General features: G+C 42.5%; 1 protein-coding gene across 1 annotated transcript in view; it reads right to left on the minus strand.

The window, feature by feature from the left end:
• Positions 1-22602, minus strand: part of LOC110502487 (receptor-type tyrosine-protein phosphatase epsilon) — a 61070-nt gene that overhangs the window by 26080 nt on the left and 12388 nt on the right. Inside the window, exons 2-5 of the mRNA XM_021580534.2 lie at positions 14113-14415; positions 6630-6701; positions 1289-1385; positions 758-831 (exon numbers count right to left, since the gene is read on the minus strand). Coding sequence (XP_021436209.1) covers positions 758-831; positions 1289-1385; positions 6630-6701; positions 14113-14230 — 361 coding nt within the window. The 5' untranslated portion in view covers positions 14231-14415. The remainder of the gene's footprint in view (positions 1-757; positions 832-1288; positions 1386-6629; positions 6702-14112; positions 14416-22602) is intronic.

Genomic DNA, 22602 nt, shown 5'->3' on the forward strand with positions numbered 1-22602 from the left:
AATCCAAACTTCTCTCGGCATGTCCAGCCCACTCATCATCTCAGCCAATCATGGCTAGTGGGAAGGTTGCTGGCTTTTTCTATGGCTAAACCAACTAGGCTCGTAATTTAACAATTTAATTCGTAATTACAGATGGCACACAAGTTTGTTAATAAGGCACAGGAAAGTGCATATGTTCAAGAAGGCATTTCTGCCAAAAAACACATGTTGACAAATAAAAAAGTTTACGTTTAAACGGCTCTCCTGTGAAGTTGTGACCCGCGACATACGCCTAGTTTCCTAAAACAGGTCACATATGGAAGTTTTGAATTAATCATCCATCACTTTCGAAAGCGCTGTCCAGTTTGTTGTGTTAGGCTTTGAAACATCCACAACGACCATGTTTTACAATCAGTTTCAACCTGTTGTTGAATTTCTTTCTTCAAATTGATCATCACAGTGAGTAGAATTTTAAAAGCACATACTCTTTTGATGATAAGTGTATGATGTGATTTTCAATTGCATTTACGTTGATGTCAGATGACAATACAGCCCTGAGCCCTGAGTACCAGGCCATTAGAACCTGATGATCGTTAACGAGTTGGGTACTACTAACGAACGCATGGCTAGAGTGCATAAGAGGAGATTACTGTGAGTCAACGGTCAAGTGGAATTTTACTGTGGTCAAAACTCATGACTGCTGGTGTGGCGGTAATACAGTTATCGCAACAGTCCTATTCATAAGATGTATGTGGAAAAGTGATGTTGTGAGACGTACCTTGATCTTCCAAGAAGCCATTTGGAATCTTCTTATCAACTGAGGTGACAAGAGCCTTCCTGTGGTTTCTAAACCTAACCAGAGATTGTGACAGAGAAGAGGAAAAGGAAACAAAAGAGGAAAGAACTAAAATGTTATCCGACCATAACCGATGAAAGAGAATATTTCAGCTCAACAAGTCAGAAGAAATAGAAACCCACCATCTGTACTGAAAGCTGTTCTTTCTCATGAGAAGCACAGAGTATCCTCACCTCTGAGAGAGGAGTTGACAGAGTGAGTGAGTGAGTGAGTGAGTGAGTGAGTGAGTGAGTGAGTGAGTGAGTGAGTGAGTGAGTGAGTGAGTGAGACAGAGAGAGCATGGTATAATATGACCTAGCTAGGCATTTGTTTTCTGTTTTACTGGAAGAGCAGTTGTTGGAACACTTTCCACCCACACACACACACACACACACACACACAGTGGGGGTGGGCTGGGCTGATGATAAAGGAAAGGATGGGGGTGAGGTGAAGCCACCCAGTGTTGTTTGTTACCTTAGGAAGTATACTGTCGGGAGAACGATGATGATGAGAAGAAGAGAGACGACCAGCATGTAGGAAAGTACATGGGCACCCTGGGGGGTGGGGTTTTCTGGGAAACAAAGATAAATATATTATTTTGTATACTACACATACAAGTGTTGTCAATATTTTCACATCTATATGCACCCATTTAAATAGATAATTGCACTGGGCATGTCTAACAATTGTTTAAATTTAGGATTGAGTTAATGTATGCTGATTGTCCTGGGCCTCGTTTCCCAGAGCCTTCATAGCGTTAAGCTCATCGCTAGAACCATCTTTAGTGGCCGAGTCGTTTCCCAAAACCATAGTTACTAAAGATGCACTTTAGTATGCACCGAATGCACCGCATGTGCACCGCATGCACCGAATGGACGGGAGATTCCGGCAGCGCCGGACAGGCGGGAGACTCCGGCAGCGCCGGAGTGAAGGGCGATTCCGGCATCGCCGGCATGACAGGCGGCTCTGGCAGATACTGGCTGACTGACGGCTCTGGCAGCTCCTGGCTGACTGACGGCTCTGGCAGCTCCTGGCTGACTGACGGCTCAGGACAGACTGCCGGCTCTGGCAGCTCAGGAGAGACTGGCGGCTCTGGCAGCTCAGGACAGACTGGCGGCCCTGGCAGCTCAGGACAGACTGGCGGCTCAGGACAGACGGGAGACTCTGGCGGCTCAGGACAGACGGGAGACTCTGGCGGCTCAGGACAGACGGGGAGACTCTGGCGGCTCAGGACAGACGGGGAGACTCTGGCGGCTCAGGACAGACGGGAGACTCTGGCGGCTCAGGACAGACGGGAGACTCTGGCGGCTCAGGACAGACGGGAGACTCTGGCGGCTCAGGACAGACGGGAGACTCTGGCGGCTCAGGACAGACGGGAGACTCTGGCGGCTCAGGACAGACTGGCGGCTCAGGACAGACGGGAGACTCTGGCGGTGCTGGAGAGGAGGAAGGCTCTGGCAGCGCTGGACAGGCGGGAGTACCTGTAGGGAGAAAACAGAGAGACAGCCTGGTGCGGGGGGCTTCCATCGGAGTGCTGGTACGTGGAGGTGGCACCGGACAGACCGGACCATGAAGCTGCACTGGAGCTCTTGAGCACCGAGCCTGCCCAACCTTACCTGGCTGAATGCTCCCCGTAGCCAGGCCAGTGCGGCGAGGTGGAATAACCCGCACTGGGCTGTGCTGGCGAACTGGGGTACACCATGCGTAAGGCTGGTGCCATGTATGCCGGCCCGAGGAGACGCACTGGAGACCAGACACGCTGAGCCGGCTTCATGGCACCTGGCTCGATGACCACTCTAGCCCGGCCGATACGAGGTGCTGCACTGTACCACACCGGGCTATGCATGTGCACGGGGGACACCTTGCGCTCCACCGCATAACACGGTGCCTGCCCGGTCCCTCTCTCTCTCCGGTAAACCCAGGAAGTTGGCACAGGTCTCATTTCTGGCTTCGCCACACTCCCCAATACATTTTTGGGGCTGCCTCTCGGGCTTCCAGCCGCTCTGCCGTGCTGCCTCCTCATACCGCCGCCTCTCTGCTTTCTCTGCCTCCAGCTCAGCCTTGGGGCGACGATATTCTCCAGCCTGTGCCCATGGTCCCTTGCCGTCCAGAATCTCCTCCCATGTCCAGGAGTCCTGTGTTTTTAGCCACTGCTGCTGCTGCCCATTACCACGCCGCTTGGTCCTTGGTTGGTGGGTGTTTCTGTAACGATCGTCTTCGGGAGAAAGAGAGAAGGACCAAAGCGCAGCGTGGTAAGTGTTCATAATTTTAATTAAAGGAAGCACTGAACACTGAATCAATACAAAAATAACAAAATGAACGAACGAAAGAAAACAGTCCTGTCTGGTGACATACACACATAACACAAAGACAGAAAATAAACACCCACAAAACCCAGGTGGAAAAAGGCTACCTAAGTATGATTCTCAATCAGAGTCAACTAACGACACCTGCCTCTGATTGAGAACCATACTAGGCCGAACACAAAAACCAACATAGAAAAACAAACATAGACTGCCCACCCTAACTCACGCCCTGACCATACAAAAACAAAGACAAAACAAAGGAACTAAGGTCAGAACGTGACACCGCTGTTCTGTAGGGACACTGCGATGGACATTTGGAGACTGTGCGCGATGCAGGGCAGGTGTTCAAAAGGCATATGTCTTGCAGCTGCAATCATGTTCCGTGCACTGTCTGTGCAAACTGTGGTAACTTTGTTTTCAATGTTCCACTGCTTTGCTAGATCCATGAAATGCCGAGCGCACGTTTCAGCATAGTGACTGTCTTCTGTCTTCATTATGGCCATAGCATGTGAATGCAGTTTCCAGTTTTTATTGATGTGGTGCGCAGTAACCCCAAGGTAGTTATGGATACAGACAGAAGTCCAGTGGTCTCCTGTGAGAGCAACAGCCATTGCATATTTCAACTCCTCCGCTTTCGTAGCCCTCTCGCTTTCATACAGCTTGTGTATTTTTGTAACGACGATGGCTCGAGGGTAACTCATACGTTGAGTCGTCCGATCCTATCCAAATAATATCCCTCAAGCCTTCGTCCTACACAGTGTTAGCTCACTGCTCGTAGACTTGTCCATAGGCCTCCAGCGCGCACACTCTTCTAGTCCTCTATTTCTACTATTAGCGTTACTTGTATTGCTGGCGTCAACAGGATATTTTGCTTGTAAATGATAACGAAGATTCGATGTTCAGTACCAGTCAAATATTTGGACACACCTACTCATTCCAGGTTTTAACTTTATTGTTTATATTTTCTACATTGCAGAACAATAGTGAAGACATCAAAACTATGAAATAACACATATGGAACCATGTCGTAACCAAAAAAGTGTTAAACAAATCAAAATATAATTTATATTTGAGATTCCACCCTTTGCATTCATGACAGCTTTAAACACTATTGGCATTTGTTCAATCAGCTTAATGAGGTAGTCAACTGGAATGCATTTCAATTAACAGGTGTACCTTGTTAAAAGTTAATTTGTGGAATTTCTTTCCTTCTTAAAAACCTCTTGCTCCTACCTGAGACGCAGATGTCTCATCTAGACACCTGGAAATGCAAATGCGCTACGCTAAATGCTAAATGTACTCGTTAAAACTCAAACGTTCATTAAAACACACATGCAGGGTATTGAATTAAAGCTACACTCGTTGTGAATCTAGCCAACAAGTCAGATTTTTAAAATGCTTTTCGGCGAAAGCATGAGAAGCTATTATCTGATAGCATGCAACACCCCAATATACATGAAGGGGACGTAAACAAAATAATTAGCGTAGCCGGCGCTACACAAAACGCAGAAATAAAATATAAAACATTCATTACTTTTGATGATATTCTTTGTTGGCACTCCTATATGTTCCATAAACATCACAATTGGCTCTTTTTCCCGATTAAATCCGTCCATGTATGCCCAAAATATCCATTTGTATAGCCTGTCTGTTTCAGGAAAAAGCTCCCTTCCAAAACGCAACGTCATTTTTAAAAATTATATAAGTTGCCTATATTCTTTGACAAAACACTTCAACCTACTTTTGTAACCCAACTTTAGGTATTTGTAAACGTTAATAAGCGATCAAATTGATCACTGTGCGATCTGTATTCAATAGCAGCTACTCAAGAAAACGATGTCCTTTGTCTCTCTTCCAAAATCGATTGCTGTATGCTGGACGGAATGAAGGATCTATTTGTCATTACACAAAGGATTTTTGTCAATGAAAATGACGTTTTTGGCTACATCGTGTGGAAGTTGTAGGAACTGCAAGCTCCCTGCTATATATTTTTGCTTGCAATAAACAGTTCAGAGACTGGCGGATTAATACTTTTCTGTGGTTTTTGTGACCAGGTTTTTCTTGGGATTTCGCTTGCTGTTCACGTTCTGTTATAGTCACAGACGTTATTTAACCAGTTTTAGAAACGTCAGAGTGTTTTCTATCCACACATACTAATAATATGCATATACTATATTCCTGGCATGAGTAGCAGGACGCTGAAATGTTGCGCGATTTTTAACAGAATGTTCGAAAAAGGAGGGGGTAGACTGAAGAGGTTTTAATGTGTTTGAGCCAATCAATCAGTTGTGTTGTGAAAAGGTAGGGGTGGTATACCGAAGATAGCCCTATTTGGTTAAAGACCAAGTCCATATTATGGCAAGAAGAGCTCAAATAAGAAAAGAGAAACGACAATCCATCATTACTTTAAGACATGGAAATCAGTCAATGAAAAAATCAAGAACTTTGAAAGTTTCTTCAAGTGCAGTCGCAAAAGACATCAAGCACTATAATGAAACTGCCTCTCATGATGAACACCACAGGAAAGGAAGACCCAGAGTTACCTCTGCTGCAGAGGATAAGTTCATTATAGTTAATATTCAACCCTACAAATTTGTTTGATATAGAAAGAACGGGTTTTCGGAAGGTTTTTGAACTTATGTTTATTAAATTATGACATATTAATTGTATTCCACCAATGAGGCCACTAGATGGCGATTTGGTCAATTGACTGCAGGAAGGGCTAGATGTACTCTAATATCAATAACATGCATGTCAATATTTTGGCTCAAAGTAGAGGAGAGATTGACTGTATCACTACTTGTCTTTGTGAGAGGTATTGATGTGTTGAAAGCACTGAACTGTCTGTACGAACTGGGAACACACTCAGACACCCACATTCTTATAAAAAAGGGTACCAAAAGGGTTCTTAGGCTGTCCCCATATGAGAACCCTTTTTGGTTCCAGGTAGAACCCTTTTGGGTCACAGTCCCCAAGTCCAGAACAGACTCTGAGAAATGCACAGTACTACATAGAGCCATGACTACATGTAACTCTCTTCCACATCAAGTAACTCTCAAGCGAGCAGTAAAATAAGAAAAAAACAGACAAAACAACACCTCACAGCACAATGCGGACACACACACAAAGCCTTGGCAGCAGCTAATGGGGATCCTAATAAATACTAAAATGATAGGTTCAGCATTTAGAATAAGCCGCATCTATATCTGCAGCCATAAGTGGTAATATATCTCTAGGAGCTGATCTGTCGTTAGTATTTTGGGATGATTATAATGCTAAGGTACTGATCCGAGAGCAGCTCTGCTTTTCTTTCGATCCTATCAGTATCGTTAGATGTTCTAACATTGCACTTAACGAACGTTCTCTCTACGTGCTTGTTTGGGAAACACTCCTAAAAGGTTGACTAGTGAATAACGATGCATCTGGTAAGATCATCGAAATGCTTAAGTTACATCGCAACTGGGAAACAAGGCCCTGTTTGATTCCCTATTCTTATGAAAGTTACTTACCTGTAGTCTGGTTCTCATGAGAGGAGTTATTCAAGGTTATTATAGTTGCAGTCAGAAACAACACCATTGTGACTGTGGAGATAAAACAGAACATGAGTGAATACATAATGCTGTAAAAAAAATAAAAATAATCCACTGACTAAATTCCACTAGAGGGAGCCCACGATACAAACAAATTCTGGCCTGACGATGTCAGTGTTGTCAGTGTAAATAAGAGGATGATGCCCTCTGTCTGTCTGATTCTGTAACTCCTTATAGCCTATCAGTTTCCTGTCCTGTCCGAGCATATCCACATAGCAGCAATGTGCATCTCCTCTGACCTCATATCCCTAAAATACACATATCAATGTCCAAACAGGCAGCATTATCTCATAGACAACAGAAACCAGATCCCCTGTAGTCCTAGACAGACTGGCGCAAAGCTAAACATAAGCTCAAGAGATGTACATCTCACATAGCAATGAGCAGCGCTTGGATAGGAGGGAGTGAGAAACAGTGAAAACCGAATGAGAAATATCCTTTTCTAGGAACAATCACTTTGAAGGAAGAGGAATCTCCTGTTACCATTGAGTCACTCTATGAAGCCGGAAGGCACTACAAGGATACATAGGCTGTATTAAACCAGAGTACAGTTATTGTTAAGAGTTTTATCCATGTGCAGACTTCAGAGCACCACTTTATTCTCTGTTTTAGTCAAAGCTGTATGGCATATATATATATATAATCATTAATACTGCCATTGTTAATAATTTTCTCTCTCTCTCGCTCTCTCTCTCTCTCTCTCATTATATTTGCTTTATTGGCATGACGTAACAGTGTACATATTGCCAAAGCTTACTTTGGAGAATTACAATATTAACATAATTAATAATACTAATCAATGTTGTCAAAGGGACAACAGTAACAACAATAACCAAGGGTCAAAATAACCATACATTAAACAATAACAATAAGCATAGAGGACATGTTCAGGTTGGTTGGTCTGTCAGACACTGTCCCTCATTTTATGACAGGCAGAAATGTAGTGCGCTGCCAACCCACAGCTTTCTGCATCCTCCCCCAACAGTGTCTAACCATCTCAATGGCAAGGCTGTGATCACTGAGCCTGTACTTTGTCAAGGTTTTTATGGTCAAATAGTTTGCCACGGTGTACTGTCGATTTAGGGCTTGATAGCACTGGATTTAGCTTTGTGCTTGTGTTTCCCAATAAGTACTGTAGTTTTGTTTTGACTGTGTTATACTTTGTTTTGATCTAATGGATTGGATGTTCTGGTCCTGAGGCTTCAGTGTGTTAGTAGAACAGGTTTGTCAACTCAGGCCCAGGACCAGCTGGATGTGGGGACTATTTTCTTTGCTCAGCTCTTGGCATTGCAGGGCTTGGTAATGACATCAAATAAAACTTTATTTGCCACATGCGCCGAATATAACAAGTTTAAACTTTACCGTGAAACGCTTACTTACAAGCCCTTAACCAACAGTTCAAGAGGGAGAAAATATTTACCAAGTAGACTAAAATAAAAAGTGATAATAAACAGTATGACTATGCATAGGTAACAAACAAACAGCGAGTAGCAGCAGTGTACAAGGGAGGGTCAATGTAAATTGTCCGGTATGAGAGGGGGTCACTGTATTTTAGATGTTTCCAAAACTGAATTGCTCTTTTTTGAGCTTTTATTATTAGTGGATTTTGGCCTAATTCTGCCCTGCATGCATTGTTTGTAGTTTTCCTCTGGACATGTAAGAGAATCTTACAGAACTGCATGCAGGTTTTCAATAGGGTGTTTGTCGCATTGGGTGAAATATTGTTTTGCAAGTGGACCCCACACCTCGCTGCCATGAAGTGCAATTAGTTCAATAACACATTCAATTAGTTTTAGCCAAATATTTATAGGTATTTCAATTCGAATTAGATTTTTAATGGTGTAGAATTCCCTGCATGCTTTCTCTCAGTTCATTCACCTCGCTCTCTCTCTCTCGCTCTATCTATCTACAGTACCAGTCAAAAGTTTGGACACACCTACTCATTCCATTTGTATTATTTTCTACATTGTAGAATAATAGTGAAGGAATCAAAACTATGAAATGGAATCATGTAGTAACGAAGAAAGTATAAAAAATATATTTTATATTTGAGATTCCTCAAAGTAGCCACGCTTTGCCTTGATGACAACTTTGCACACTCTTGGCATTTTCTCAACCAGCTTCATGAGGTAGTCACCTGGAATGCATTTCAAAACTTCTTAATTAATGTGTGGAATGTCTTTCCTTCTTAATGCATTTGAGCCAATCAGTTGTGTTGTGACAAGGTAGGGGTGGTATACAGAAGATAGCCCTATTTGGTAAAAGACCAAGTCCATATTATGGCCAGAACAGCTCAAATAAACAAAGAGAAACAACAATCCATCATTACTTTAAGACATGAAGGGCAGTCAATGTGGAAAATGTCAATAATTCTTCAAGTTTCTTCAAGTGCAGTCGTAAAAACCATCAAGCGCTATAATGAAACTGGCTCTTTTGAGGACTGCCACAGGAAAGGAAGACCCAGAGTTACCTCTGCTGCAGAGGATAAGTTCGTTAGAGTTAACAGCCTCAGTAATTGCAGCCCAAATACAGTGGCAAGAAAAAGTATGTGAACCCTTTAGAATTACTTGGATTTCTGCATAAATTAAGTCTAAGTCACAACAATATACAAACACATCCTGCTTAAACTAATTACAAACAAACAATTATAATTTTTCATGTCTTTATTGAACACACTGTGTAAACATTCACAGTGCAGGTCGGGAAAAGTATGTGAACCCCTGAATTTAATAACAGGTTGACCCTCCTTTGGTAGCAATAACCTCAACCAAACGTTTTCTGTAGTTGCGGATCAGACCTTCACAATGATCAGGAGGAATTTGACCATTCTTCTTTACAAAACTGTTTCAGTTCCACAATATTCTTGGGATGTCTGATGTGAACCTCTCTCTTGAGGTCATGCCACAGCATCTCAATCGGGTTGAGGTCAGGACTGACTGGGCCACTCCAGAAGGCATATTTTCTTCTGTTCAAGCCATTCTGTTGTTGATTTACTTCTGTCTTTTGGATTGTTGTCCTGTAGCATCACATAACTTCTGCAGAGCTTCAATTGGCAGACAGATAGCCTTACATTCTCCTGCAAAATGTCTTGATAAACTTGGGAATACATTTTTCCATCGATGATAGCAAGCTGTCCCAGCCCTGAGGCAGCAAAGCAGCCCCAAACCATGATGCTCTCTCCACCATAGTTTACAGTTGAGATGAGGTTTTGATTTTGGTGTGCTGTGCCTTTTTTTCTCCACACACAGTGTGTGTGTTCCTTACAAACAACACAACTTTAGTTTCATTTGTCCAAAGAATATTTTGCCAGTAGCGCTGTGGAACATCCAGGTGCTATTTTGCGAACTTCAGACGTGCAGCAATGTTTTTTTGGACAGCCATGGCTTCTTCCATGATGTCCTCCCATATACGCCATTCTTGTTTAGTGTTTTACAGATTGTAGACTCGTCAACAGAGATGCTAGCATCTTCCAGAGATTTCTGTAAGTCTTTAGCTGACGCACTAGGATTCTTCTTAAACTCATTGAGCCTTCTGTGTTGTGCTCTTGCAGTCATCTTTGCAGGACGGCCACTCCTAGGGAGATTAGCAACAGTGCTGAAATTTCTCAATTTATAGACAATTTGTCTTACCATGGACTGACTTTTAGAGATACTTTTGTAACCCTTCCCAGCTTTATGCAAGGCAACAATTCTTAATCTTAGGTCTTCTCTTTTGTTCGAGGCATGATTCATCAGGCAATGCTTCTTGTAAATAGCAAACTCAAAAATGTTGAGTGTTTTTTTAACCAGTTGCATCTCTAGGGGCGCTATTTCATTTTTGGATAAAAAACGTTCCCGTTTTAAGCACGATATTTTGTCACGAAAAGATGCTCGACTATGCATATTCTTGACAGTTGTCGAAAGAAAACACTCTGAAGTTTCAGAATCTGCAAAGATTTTGTCTGTAAGTGCCCCAGAACTCATTCTACAGGCGAAACCAAGATGATGCATCACCCAGGAATTAGCAGAATTTCTGAAGCTCTGTTTTCCATTCTCTCCTTATATGGCTGTGATTGCGCAACGAATGAGCCTACACTTTCTGTCGTTCGCCCAAGGTCTTAGCAGCATTGTGACGTATTTGTAGGCATATCATTGGAAGATTGACCATAAGAGACTACATTTTCCAAGTGTCCGCCTGGTGTCCTGCGTCGAATTCGGTGCGCAATTGCCAGCTGCTTCTACTTTACCATTTGATTCAGGGGAGAAAGCATGTGTCCAAGAACGATGTATCAATGAAGAGATATGTGAAAAACACCTTGATGATTGATTCTAAACAACGTTTGCCATGTTTTCAGTCGATATTATGGAGTTAATTTGGAAAAAAGTTTGCGTTTTGAGGACTGAATTTATGGATTTTTTTTGGTAGCCAAATGTGATGTATAAAACGGAGCTATTTCTAATACACAAGGAATCTTTTTGGAAAAACTGAGCATCTGCTATCTAACTGAGAGTATCCTCATTGAAAACATCAGAAGTTCTTCAAAGGTAAATGATTTTATTTGAAGGCTTTTATGTTTTTGTTAATGTTGCGTGCTGGATGCTAACGCTAATGCTAACGCTAAATGCTAACGCGAAATGCTAACTCTAGCTAGCTACTTTTACACAAATGATTGTTTTCCTATGGTTGAGAAGCATATTTTGAAAATCTGAGATGACAGTGTTGTTTACAACAGGCTAAGCTTGAGAGATGGCATATTTATTTCATTTCATTTGCGATTTTCATAAATAGTTAACGTTGTGTTATGCTAATGAGCTTGCTGATAGATTTACACAATCCTGGATACAGGGGTTTTTTCATAGCTAAACGTGACGCAGAAAACGGAGCGATTTGTCCTAAACAAATAATCTTTCAGGAAAAACTGAACATTTGCTATCTGAGAGTCTCCTCATTGAAAACATCTGAAGTTCTTCAAAGGTAAATTATTTTTTTGAATGCTTTTCTGTTTTTTTGTGTAAATGTTGCCAGCTGAATGCTAATGCTAAATGCTACGTTAGCCATCAATACTGTTACACAAATGCTTGTTTTGCAATGGTTGAGAAGCATATTTTGAAAATCTGAGATGACAGTGTTGTTAACAAAAGGCTAAGCTTGAGAGCTAGCATATTTATTTCATTTCATTTGCGATTTTCATGAATAGTTAACGTTGCGTTATGGTAATGAGCTTGAGTCTGTATTCACGAACCCGGATCCGGGATGGGGAGATCAGAAAGGTTAAAGTAATGATGGACTGTCTTTTCTCTTTGCTTATTTGAGCTGTTCTTGACATAATATGGACTTGGTCTTTTAATAAATAAGGCTATCTTCTGAATACCACCCCTACCTTGTCACAACACGATTGGCTCAAACACATTAAGAAGGAAAGAAATTCCACAAATGAACTTTTAACAAGGCACAGCTGTTAATTGAAATGTATTCCAGGTGAATACCTCAGGAAGCTGGAAGCTGGTTGAGAGAATGCCAAGAGTGTGCAAAGCTGTCATCAAGGCAAAGGGTGGCTACTTTGAAGAATATACAATATAAAATATATTTTGATTTGTTTAACACTTTTTTGGTTACTTCATGATTCCATATGTGTTATTTCATAGTTGATGTCTTCATGTCTTTTATTATTCTACAGTTTAGAAAATAGTAAAAATAAAGAAAAACCCTTGAATGAGCAGGTGCATCCAAACTTTTGACTGGTACTGTATGTGTGTCAAATGAAGTGAAAGTAACTGTTTAAATGTGATGAATCCCCTCTGATCTAGTTTGACCATCAGCAACACTGATAGGTGGGTAAATATTAATTCCAGCCATAACCCTGAGTGGAAAATCCTAATGTTCATTGTTACTTTACTTCAGTAAGCCCTGAAAGCTATTTTATGTCTGTGCACACACACACACACACACACACACACACAACTGAATGACGCTTTCATCCGATGAAGAGTATGCATTTTAATTCCTAATTCCTACTTGCCAAAATATCCACTCTGACATGTGGATAAAGAAAAACGTTACGGTATATAACCTGACAAGAACCCAGATGAACCCAGCTAAAGGGCACACAGTAATGAATGGATAAAAAAATGTATGGTTTATACATTATTAAAACCTATCTCACGGGTTCCAATGTCAGAGGACAATGTATACTGTATCCGCGAGCATTGAAATATGTTTTGTGTATGTTCTTGACCAATGGACATGGTGCAAACATACATGGACTGCAAAATTGTATCCAAGCATAAAAAAGGCATCGAAAATACAGCAATCCATTACAGCCCTTGAAATCTTTCCTTGTCTCCAATTTCAAAGAGATTTCATCAGATTGGCTAGACTAGTGGCTCCCGAGTGGCGCAGAGGTCTAAGACACTGCATCTCAGTGGAAGAGGCGTCACTGCAGTACCTGGTTTTAATCCAGGCTGCATCACATCCGGCGGTGATTGGGAGACCTATAGGGCAGTGCACAATTGGCCCGGGCTAGGCAGTCATTGTAAATAAGAATTTGTTCATTCCTGACATGCCTAGTGAAATAAAAACATTTAAAATAATGTATCCTTTGTCTTATGAAACAAAGATAAAACATTAATCTTCATGTGGCAACCCAATCCACATCCATTTAACTTCAGATTTCTCCATGAATCAATAAAACCTAAAAGCATTTTTTTTTTACAAGGAGAGAAAAAAGAAAGACAGTGGAAAGCAACACCCAAACACATTCAGCAGCATGGTTGTCTGGCTGGAGCAGTCAGTGGAAGTGCAAAACAAATATATGTCAGAAGAGCGTGTGAACAGAGGAGGAGAGGATGCGAAGAGATGAGAGGCTGGAATAGATACATGTCTGGGCCCTGGGTAAAGCATTAGCAGCCATAATGGGAAACTTCCCTATCAGACAAACAGCAACAGTACTAGAGGGAAGGATGGCTTCACTGGTAAGAAGCAGGCCATGCTACAGACAAATATCACAATCACCACTATATGCTTTATGGCATCAATTGTCAAAGGAATGGCTAGTTTACACAGACTGATGTTTCCTTTGTTGTGGGATGATGGAAGGTTGAATATTTGAATATAGTTCAAAAGCATGATACTGTATTGAGCCTCTGTTATGGGATTTGCTTTCAGCCAACATGCACTAAGTTTAACCATACACACAAGTCGTCACAGTATCATATGCACTGACATTGAAGCTGTACCATAATCTTGTTTTTGTAATCTCCTATATCACTGTGTCGGAAGAATGGTCAATGGTCAACAAAGTAAATTCAAGAATTGATTTGAAATCCTAATTGAAAACAAGGGGCCCTTTGCATTAATAGATGGCATTTAGATTGATTCCCTAAATTGATTGAGTTTAAATGAAATTGACTCAGGGTTTACTCACAGTTCCAAGCAGAGCTGACAGGATTCAGGAGTTGTTCCAATAGTCCATAGCAACCTGAAAGTCTGATTCTCTTCCTGACTGGGCCCTTGGGGTTCTGTACCCATAACACAGTCCACATTCACATAGTCTCAGAGGAGCAGGGTCTGGTGGGACTGGCCGGGGAAGTATTGGTTGTGATCAGGACACACTTTGTTCCTGTAGCTAAGGTCCAGTGGGCTGGGTTTCAGGGGACTTCCAAGTTTCAAGTCATTACACGGTTTAAAAGTCGTCTCGAGCTCAGTGATCTCCATAAACACATACCACCTGAAGAAAGAGAAGACAAGAGAAAAGGTTGGACCATGGTTGCTGCTATTAAAGTGGCTATAGAAAACCTTATTGCCTCCTTACTATGGTGACACCCCCAGATATAGTACATTCAAAATAGCTTTAAAAAGTCCAGGGAATTCAATGAATACAGTCATGACCTGGACTCCACTGGACTCCACTGTTTGCTTGTTAGTCAAAATACATGTTTCTCTTGCTCATTGTTTGGGCCTGACTCAGAGGAAAAGTCTTCATAAAAGAGATGAACAAACTAATAAAGCTACTTCCTGTGTACACCAGGAGTGGGTGTCTGATTGAGTGAACTGTACCGTAGGGAGAGATTGTACTATGCTAGACTGTGTGGGTGAGAGGAGGGAGGGTCGAGGATAGAGAGAGGAAAAGAGAGAGAAAGAAAGAGAAGGGGTGTAGTGTTCACAGTCACGAGTGAGTGTGTGTGTGTGCATGTGTGTGTTATTCTGTTCCTTTGTCTGCACTGAGACAAACCCCTTTGTTCTAGCCCACACAGTGTGGCAAAGCAAAATATGAAAATTTCAAGAGCTATTAAATCGTTAAGCATGCAATCTAATCCCACCCACGGCAGAATTTCAGAACAGAGTGAGGAATAGACAATCAGTTATTCTATCTCTCAACAATAGAAACATTGAATACTTAAAATGTTTTACATGACAGCCAAGCCAAACACATATAAAATGCTGTTTTTATTATGGCATCTACACGAAACACACCCAGGTCTGTACATATTTGGAATTGACAGTATTTCATTCCAATGTGCTCTAAACAACTAAGTATTGCTACACATTGTTGCATTTTGGAATCTGAGCGCCCAAAACAAAGCATTGACTGTGGCGTTACTCTATGGCTCTAGCAGTGTACGAAGGAAAAAGCATGGCTCTGAGTGCCTACTCACCCCCTCTCACTCTCCCAGCCCCAGAGTTCCTCTACCCACAAGTGGAAACACAAAGCCAGATTGTTAGCACCCGGCCACAGAGACAGAGCAGAGGTGAGTCAGTGAGCTTAGCTGGAGAACCCGTCTCATACAGAGCTGTGATGGGAAAATGGGGCCTCTAGGAAAAATTGTGCAATGTCAGTTCTCTACTGATTCAAAATAATGGACGAGAACCTGGGACAGATAAGGAGCATCTATTGGGTTACATGATAATGATCACATTCTAAAACTGCTGACACAGATTATACAAACAGTTACTTATCCCTGTTGATAGTTCATGACTTTCACTGTTCATTGGCTTACTTTAGCGAAGCACGATATATGGGTCAGCATATCGGAAATGGACGATAGTAACTAAAATTACAACATTGGCATCGGTGTCTAGTTTAAAGCCGATGTGCAAAACCGATGTCAAACTGACGTGCATACCTACAGTTGAAGTCGGAAGTTAACATACACCTTAGCCAAATACATTTTAACTCAGTTTCACAATTCCTGCCATTTAATCAAAGTAAAAATTCCCTGTCTTAGGTCAATTAGGATCACCACTTTATTTTAAGAATGTGCAATGTCAGAATAATAGTAGAGAGAATGATTTATTTCAACCTTTTATTTCTTTCATCACATTCCCAGTGGGTCAGAAGTTTACATACACTCAATTAGTACTTGGTAGCATTGCCTTTAAATTGTTTATCTTGGGTCAAACGTTTCGGGTAGCCTTCCACAAGCTTCCCACAATAAGTTGGGTGAATTTTGGCCCATTCCTCCTGACAGAGCTGGTGTAACTGATTCAGGTTTGTAGGCCTCCTTGCTCGCACACACTTTTTCAGTTCCACACAAATATTTTCTATAGGATTGAGGTCAGGGCTTTGTGATGTCCATGTCCAATACCTTGACTTTGTTGTCCTTAAGCCATTTTGCCAAAACCTTGGAAGTATGCTTGGGGTCATTGTCCCAAATGGGAAGACCCATTTGCGACCAAATATTAACTTTCTGACTGATGTCTTGAGATCTTGCTTCAATATATCTACATAATTTTCCTCCCTCATGATGCCATCTATTTTGTGAAGCGCACCAGTCCCTCCTGCAGCAAGCACCCCCACAACATGATGCTGCCACCACCGTGCTTCACGGATGGGATGGTGTTCTTCGGCTTGCAATACTCCCCCTTTTTCCTCCAAACATAATGATGGTCATTATGGCCAAACAGTTCTATTTTTGTTTCATCAGACCAGAGGACATTTCTCCAAAAAGTATGCTCTTTGTGCGCATGTGTAGTTGCAAACCGTAGTCTGGCTTTTTTATGGCGGTTTTGGAGCAGTTGCTTCTTCCTTGCTGAGCAGCGTTTCAAGTTATGTCGATATAGTCACTAGTCATCGAACGTTAGGACTTTCGACTAGAAAAGCCAGAATACAGCGTGAGCTGATTGTGGCAACTTGGTATGAACTTTGACGATTATTCACAAAATAAGAATTGATACCTCCTAGACGTTGAGCTATCAGCTGCAGCTGAAAACGTACGTGGCCTAGGAAAGGACAGACAATCTCCTAATAAAGACAAGGTACTTTAACGTATCCACTCTATAACACTATGATCAGAAAGATTCTTCAGAAGATTCTTCACAGGACAATGGCGATCTCTGCTGGGTAACCAGTCTTCCATCTTCGACCCATCTATCCCACCTTGCTCAGTGTAAATATATCTTGCATTTTCGTTTTCTGAATGGGTGGATATTAGAAGGCATAATATTCTGTATTTACGGTAGCATAGCTTCTCAAGGTCCGATAGAGACCCAATCCCTTTGTCCCTCAGTCTTCCCACTCTTTCATTCCAACCCCATTCCTTTGTGTAACCAGCCGTCATATCGGGTTAGCACTAGGGGCTTTTCATGAAGTGATTAGTAATCGATGTATGATCTTTCCTGTGTATATATGTAATTCTGTGTGATTATTTAGGTATTTAGTAAATAAATAATTAAGCCAATTTGTGTATTGCTGATTCAACTTATTAGCTAGGGTTCGTGCAGATAACTGCATATGAATGAGTGATGGTACAGAACGGCATAGGCAAGATGCAGTAGATGGTATCGAGTACAGTATATTCATATGAGATGAGTAATGTAGGGTATGTAAACATATAAAAGTGGCATTGTTTAAAGTGGCTAGTGATACATGTATTACATAAAGATGGCAAGATGCAGTAAATGGTATAGAGTACAGTATATACATTTGAGATGAGTAATGTAGGGTATGTATACATTATATTAAGTGGCATTGTTAAAGTGGCTAGAGATACAATTTTGACATACATTTTTCCATTATTAAAGTGTTGGGAGTTGAGTCAGTATGTTGGCAGCAGCCACTCAATGTTAGTGGTGGCTGTTTTACAGGCTGATGGCCTTGAGATAGAAGCTGTTTTCAGTCTCTCGGTCCCTGCTTTGATGCACCTGTACTGACCTCGCCTTCTGGATGATAGCGGGGTGAACAGGCAGTGGCTCGGGTGGTTGATGTCCTTGATGATCTTTATGGCCTTCCTGTGACATCGGGTGGTGTAGGTGTCCTGGAGGGCAGGTAGTTTGCCCCCGGTGATGCGTTGTGCAGACCTCACTACCCTCTGGAGAGCCTTACGGTTGTAGGCGGAGCAGTTGCCGTACCAGGCGGTAATACAGCCCGCCAGGATGCTCTCAATTGTGATTCTGTAAAAGTTTGTGAGTAATTTTTCTGAGACAAATTTCTTCAGCCTCCTGAGGTTGAAGAGGCGCTGCTGCGCCTTCTTCACCACGCTGTCTGTGTGGGTGGACCAATTCATTTTGTCCGTGATGTGTACGCCGAGGAACTTAAAACTTACTACCCTCTCCACTACTGTCCTGTCAATGTGGATAGATGGGGTACTCCCTCTGCTGTTTCCTGAAGTCCACGATCAGCTCCTTTGTTTAGTTGACGTTGAGTGTGAGGTTATTTTCCTGACACCACACTCCGAGGGCCCTCACCTCCTCCCTGTAGGCCGTCTCATCGTTGTTGGTAATCAAGCCTAACCCTGTAGTGTCGTCTGCAAACTTGATGATTGAGTTGGAGGCGTGCATTACCATGCAGTCGGGGGTGAACAGGGAGTAAAGGAGAGGGCTCAGAACACACCCGTGTGGGGCCCCAGTGTTGAGGATCAGCGAGGTGGGGATGTTGTTTCCTACCCTCACCACCTGGGGGCGGCCCGTCAGGAAGTCCAGTACCCAGTTGCACAGGGCGGGGTCGAGACCCAGGGTCTCGAGCTTGATGACGAGATTGGAGGGTACTATGGTGTTAAATGCTGAGCTGCAGTCGATGAACAGCAGTGTGGTTGGGTTAAGGCAGTGTGGTTGCGATTGCGTCGTCTGTGGACCTATTGGGGCGGTAGGCAAATTGGAATGGGTCTAGCGTGTCAGGTAGGGTGGAGGTGATATGGTCTTTGACTAGTCTCTTAAAGCATTTCATGATGACGGAAGTGAGTGCTACGGGGTGGTAGTCGTTAAGCTCAGTTACCTTAGCTTTCTTGGGAACAGGAACAATGGTTGCCCTGTTGAAGCATGTGGGAACAGCAGACTGGGATAAGGATTGATTGAATATGTCCGTAAATACACCAGGCAGCAGGTCTGCACATGCTCTGAGGACGCGGTAGGGGATGCCGCCTGGGCCTGCAGCCTTGCGAGGGTTAACACGTTTAAATGTTTTACTCACGGCGACTGCAGTGAAGGAGAGTCCGCAGGTTTTGGTAGCGGGCCGTGTCAGTGGCACTGTATTGTCATCAAAGCGAGCAAAGAAGTTGTTTAGTCTGTCTGGGAGCAAGACATCCTGGTCCACGACGGGGCTGGATTCCTTTTTGTAATCCTTGATAGACTGTAGACCCTGCCACATACCTCTTGTGTTTGAGCTGTTGAATTGCGACTCTACTTTGTCTCTATACTGATGCTTAGCTTGTTTGATTGCCTTGCAGAGGGAATAGTTACACTGTTTGTATTCGGTCATGTTTCCGGTCACCTTGCCCTGATTAAAAGCAGTGGTTCGCCCTTTCAGTTTGGCGCGAATTCTGCCATCAATCCACGGTTTCTGGTTTAAGTAGGTTTTAATAGTTGATGTGGGTACGACATCACTGATGCACTTGCTAATAAACACGCTCACCGAATCAGCGTATTCGTCAATGTTGTTGTTTGACGCAATGCGGAGCATATCCCAATCCACGTAATCGAAGCAATCTTGAAGCGTGGAATCCGATTGGTCGGAACAGCTTTGAACAGACCTGAGCGCGGGGGCTTCCTGTTTTAGTCTCTGTCTATAGGCTGGAAGCAACAAAATGGAGTCGTGGTCAGCTTTTCCGAAAGGATGGCGGGGGAGGGCCTTATATGCGTTGCGGAAGTTAGAATAACAATGATCCAGGGTTTTACCAGCCCTGGTAGCACAATCGATATGCTGATAGAATATAGGGAGTCTTGTTTTCAGCTACAATGAATGCAGCCTCAGGATCTGTGGTTTACAGTTAACATAGAGTCAAATAAAGTTTGTTTAGGGCCATCGATGTGTCTGCTTGGGGTGGAATATATGTTGCTGTGATTATAATCGAAGAGAGTTTTCTTGGTAGGTAATGCGGTCGACATTTGATTGTGAGGAAGTCAGGTGAACAGAAGGACTTGAGTTCCTGTATGTTGTTATGATCACACCACCTCTCGTTAATCATTAGGCATACCCGCCCCCTCTTCTTACCAGAAAGATGCTAGTTTCTGTCGGTGCGATGCATGAAGAAACCAGCTGGCTGTACCGACTCCGATAGCGTGTCTCAAGTGAGCCATGTTTCCGTGAAGCAAAGAACGTTACAGTCTCTTATGTCTCTCCGGAATGCTACCCTTGCTCGGATTTCATCAACCTTGTTGTCAAGAGACTGGACATTAGCGAGTAGTATGCTCGGGAGCGGTGCGCGATGTGCCCGTCTCCGGAGCCTGACCAGAAGACCGCTTCGTCTGCCCCTTTTAAGGCATCGTTGTTTTGTTTCGCTGGCTGGGATCCGATCCATTGTCCTGGGTGGTGGGCAAAACAGAGGATTCGCTTAGGGAAAGTCGTATTCCTGGTCGTAATGATGGTGAGTTGACGTTGCTCTTATATCCAGTAGTTCCTCCCGACCGTATGTAATAAAACCTAAGTTTACCTGGGGTACCAATGTAAGAAATAACACGTAAAAAAAACTAAATACTGCATAGTTTCCTAGGAACACGAAGCGAGGCGGCCATCTCTGTCGGCACCGGAAGAATATGAGACTGAATAACGTGACGATTAATAATTGGCTGCTATTGATAGTAAAGATCTTCAGATCTTTAAGAGAGTGGATTCGGGAGATAACCAACCTATATATATATATGAATGTTTCCGTGGTGCCCCAAGTTATTAATGGCTTAATTGTTGCATGGTTTAATTAAATCACGTAATCAATTAAACGTTAGGTAATTGATTTGATAAAATAGCATGTCATATCATTTAATCATAGTCAGAGACACGACAACTGCGTCTGCAGCAGGCGTGATACCCTCTATCATGGCATTGAAATGCCTGCTCAACAAAACTGCCGACACACACCGTGGGGTTAAATCATACAACCTTTCTTGAGGCTGTGAACAAGCGATTCGGTGGTATTCTCTCTGAGCCTCTTTACTGTGTCGCCACCATGCTCACTGCTAGGTACAAGGACCGCTACTTCGATGCAGACAAGAAAAAGGGTTTACGTGAAGAGTTACATATTGTACACTACACAGCTGGACAAGATGGAAACGGACATGGTGACAGTGCGCATTGAGGAAGAGAGGCCAAGGACAGACAGAGCTGAAACTTCAATGGTTGACATGTATGATGAAATCCTGGTTGAGACTGAACAAATGAACAACGAAACAGCACAGCAAGTAAGTGAAAGAAATAGGTTTTGATTACGTTTTACTGGTAATGGGGACATACGTAAATGCCAACAAAATAACTTTTTGGTCAGTGTGGTTTGGTGTGTATGTGGTGTGTGTAACCTTTATTTAACAAGGCAAGACAGTTAAGAACAAATTATTATTTACAATGATGGCCAAACTCGGACGACGCTGGGCCAATTGTGCACTGCCCTACGGGACTCCCAATCAGGGCCGGATGTGATACAGCCCGGATTTGAACCAGGGACTGTAGTGATGCCTCTTGCACTGAGATGTGTGTGTGTGTGTTAACTATTTAACTGTACTAGAATGCTTAAAAGGCCACAAAAATTTTAAATATCCGTTATCGTAATCATTTTTGGGGGGGCAAGGAAAATATTCGATATCGGTATTGGACAAAGATGTCATATCGGTGCATCCCTAGTTTACTTGATTTGATTGAGTCAAATTAAGCACATATTGACCCACGCAACATATGGAAGCTGTTTACCATCTATTAGTGTATGCCAACATACAAATTACTTTATATTTTCAAAAGGGTTTTAAGTGGATTGACCCTGAATGCATCTAGGTGCACTGTTTCGCAGCAACAAAAATATACAAACTAATAAATCCACATGTTCCTAATGTAATACAAAAAATTGGCCGAAGTATACATTTCACTAATTGAAGCAGTGTTCATTAAACCCATATTGTAGCTAGACCAGTTTACTGATGAGACTACAACATACATGTCTGAGAGAAAAAAAGCGACACTATCACAAATCACAAGGTCATAATCTATTCCCTGATGATTTAGTAGACACAGTACAACATTTTGTGACTATTGTGTCCGTCTGTTTCTATACCATGACAAACCATGAAAACGTTTTCTTATGGTATGGCTCAGCCAAGGACAGCGAGAGCATACATAATCTTCCTGGACCCCCCATGGAGAATGGGAGTTGTTTTTGTGATGGCAACACAATGATCTAAAGAGCATTGCCTAATGACAAATGAGTGATTTGTCAAGTACAACAGCACTGAACGTCACAAAATATAGTAAAGTTATTTCAATTGCACTCCGCACTTGTAATCCAAGAATGTGAAAAAACTAAATTGTAGATGAACAATTGCACAATAACAAGCAAGGCTAAACATGATAAAACCCACCCCACATATGCTTTCTCTAATTCTCTCTTTCTTTCTCTCTCTCGGAGGACCTGAGCCCTAGGACCATGCCCCAGGACTACCTGACATGATGACTCCTTGATGTCCCCAGTCCACCTGACCGTGCTGCTGCTCCAGTTTCAAC

The sequence above is a fragment of the Oncorhynchus mykiss genome, chromosome 23 (assembly GCF_013265735.2).
Source record: "Oncorhynchus mykiss isolate Arlee chromosome 23, USDA_OmykA_1.1, whole genome shotgun sequence".
Classification (NCBI taxonomy): domain Eukaryota; kingdom Metazoa; phylum Chordata; class Actinopteri; order Salmoniformes; family Salmonidae; genus Oncorhynchus; species Oncorhynchus mykiss.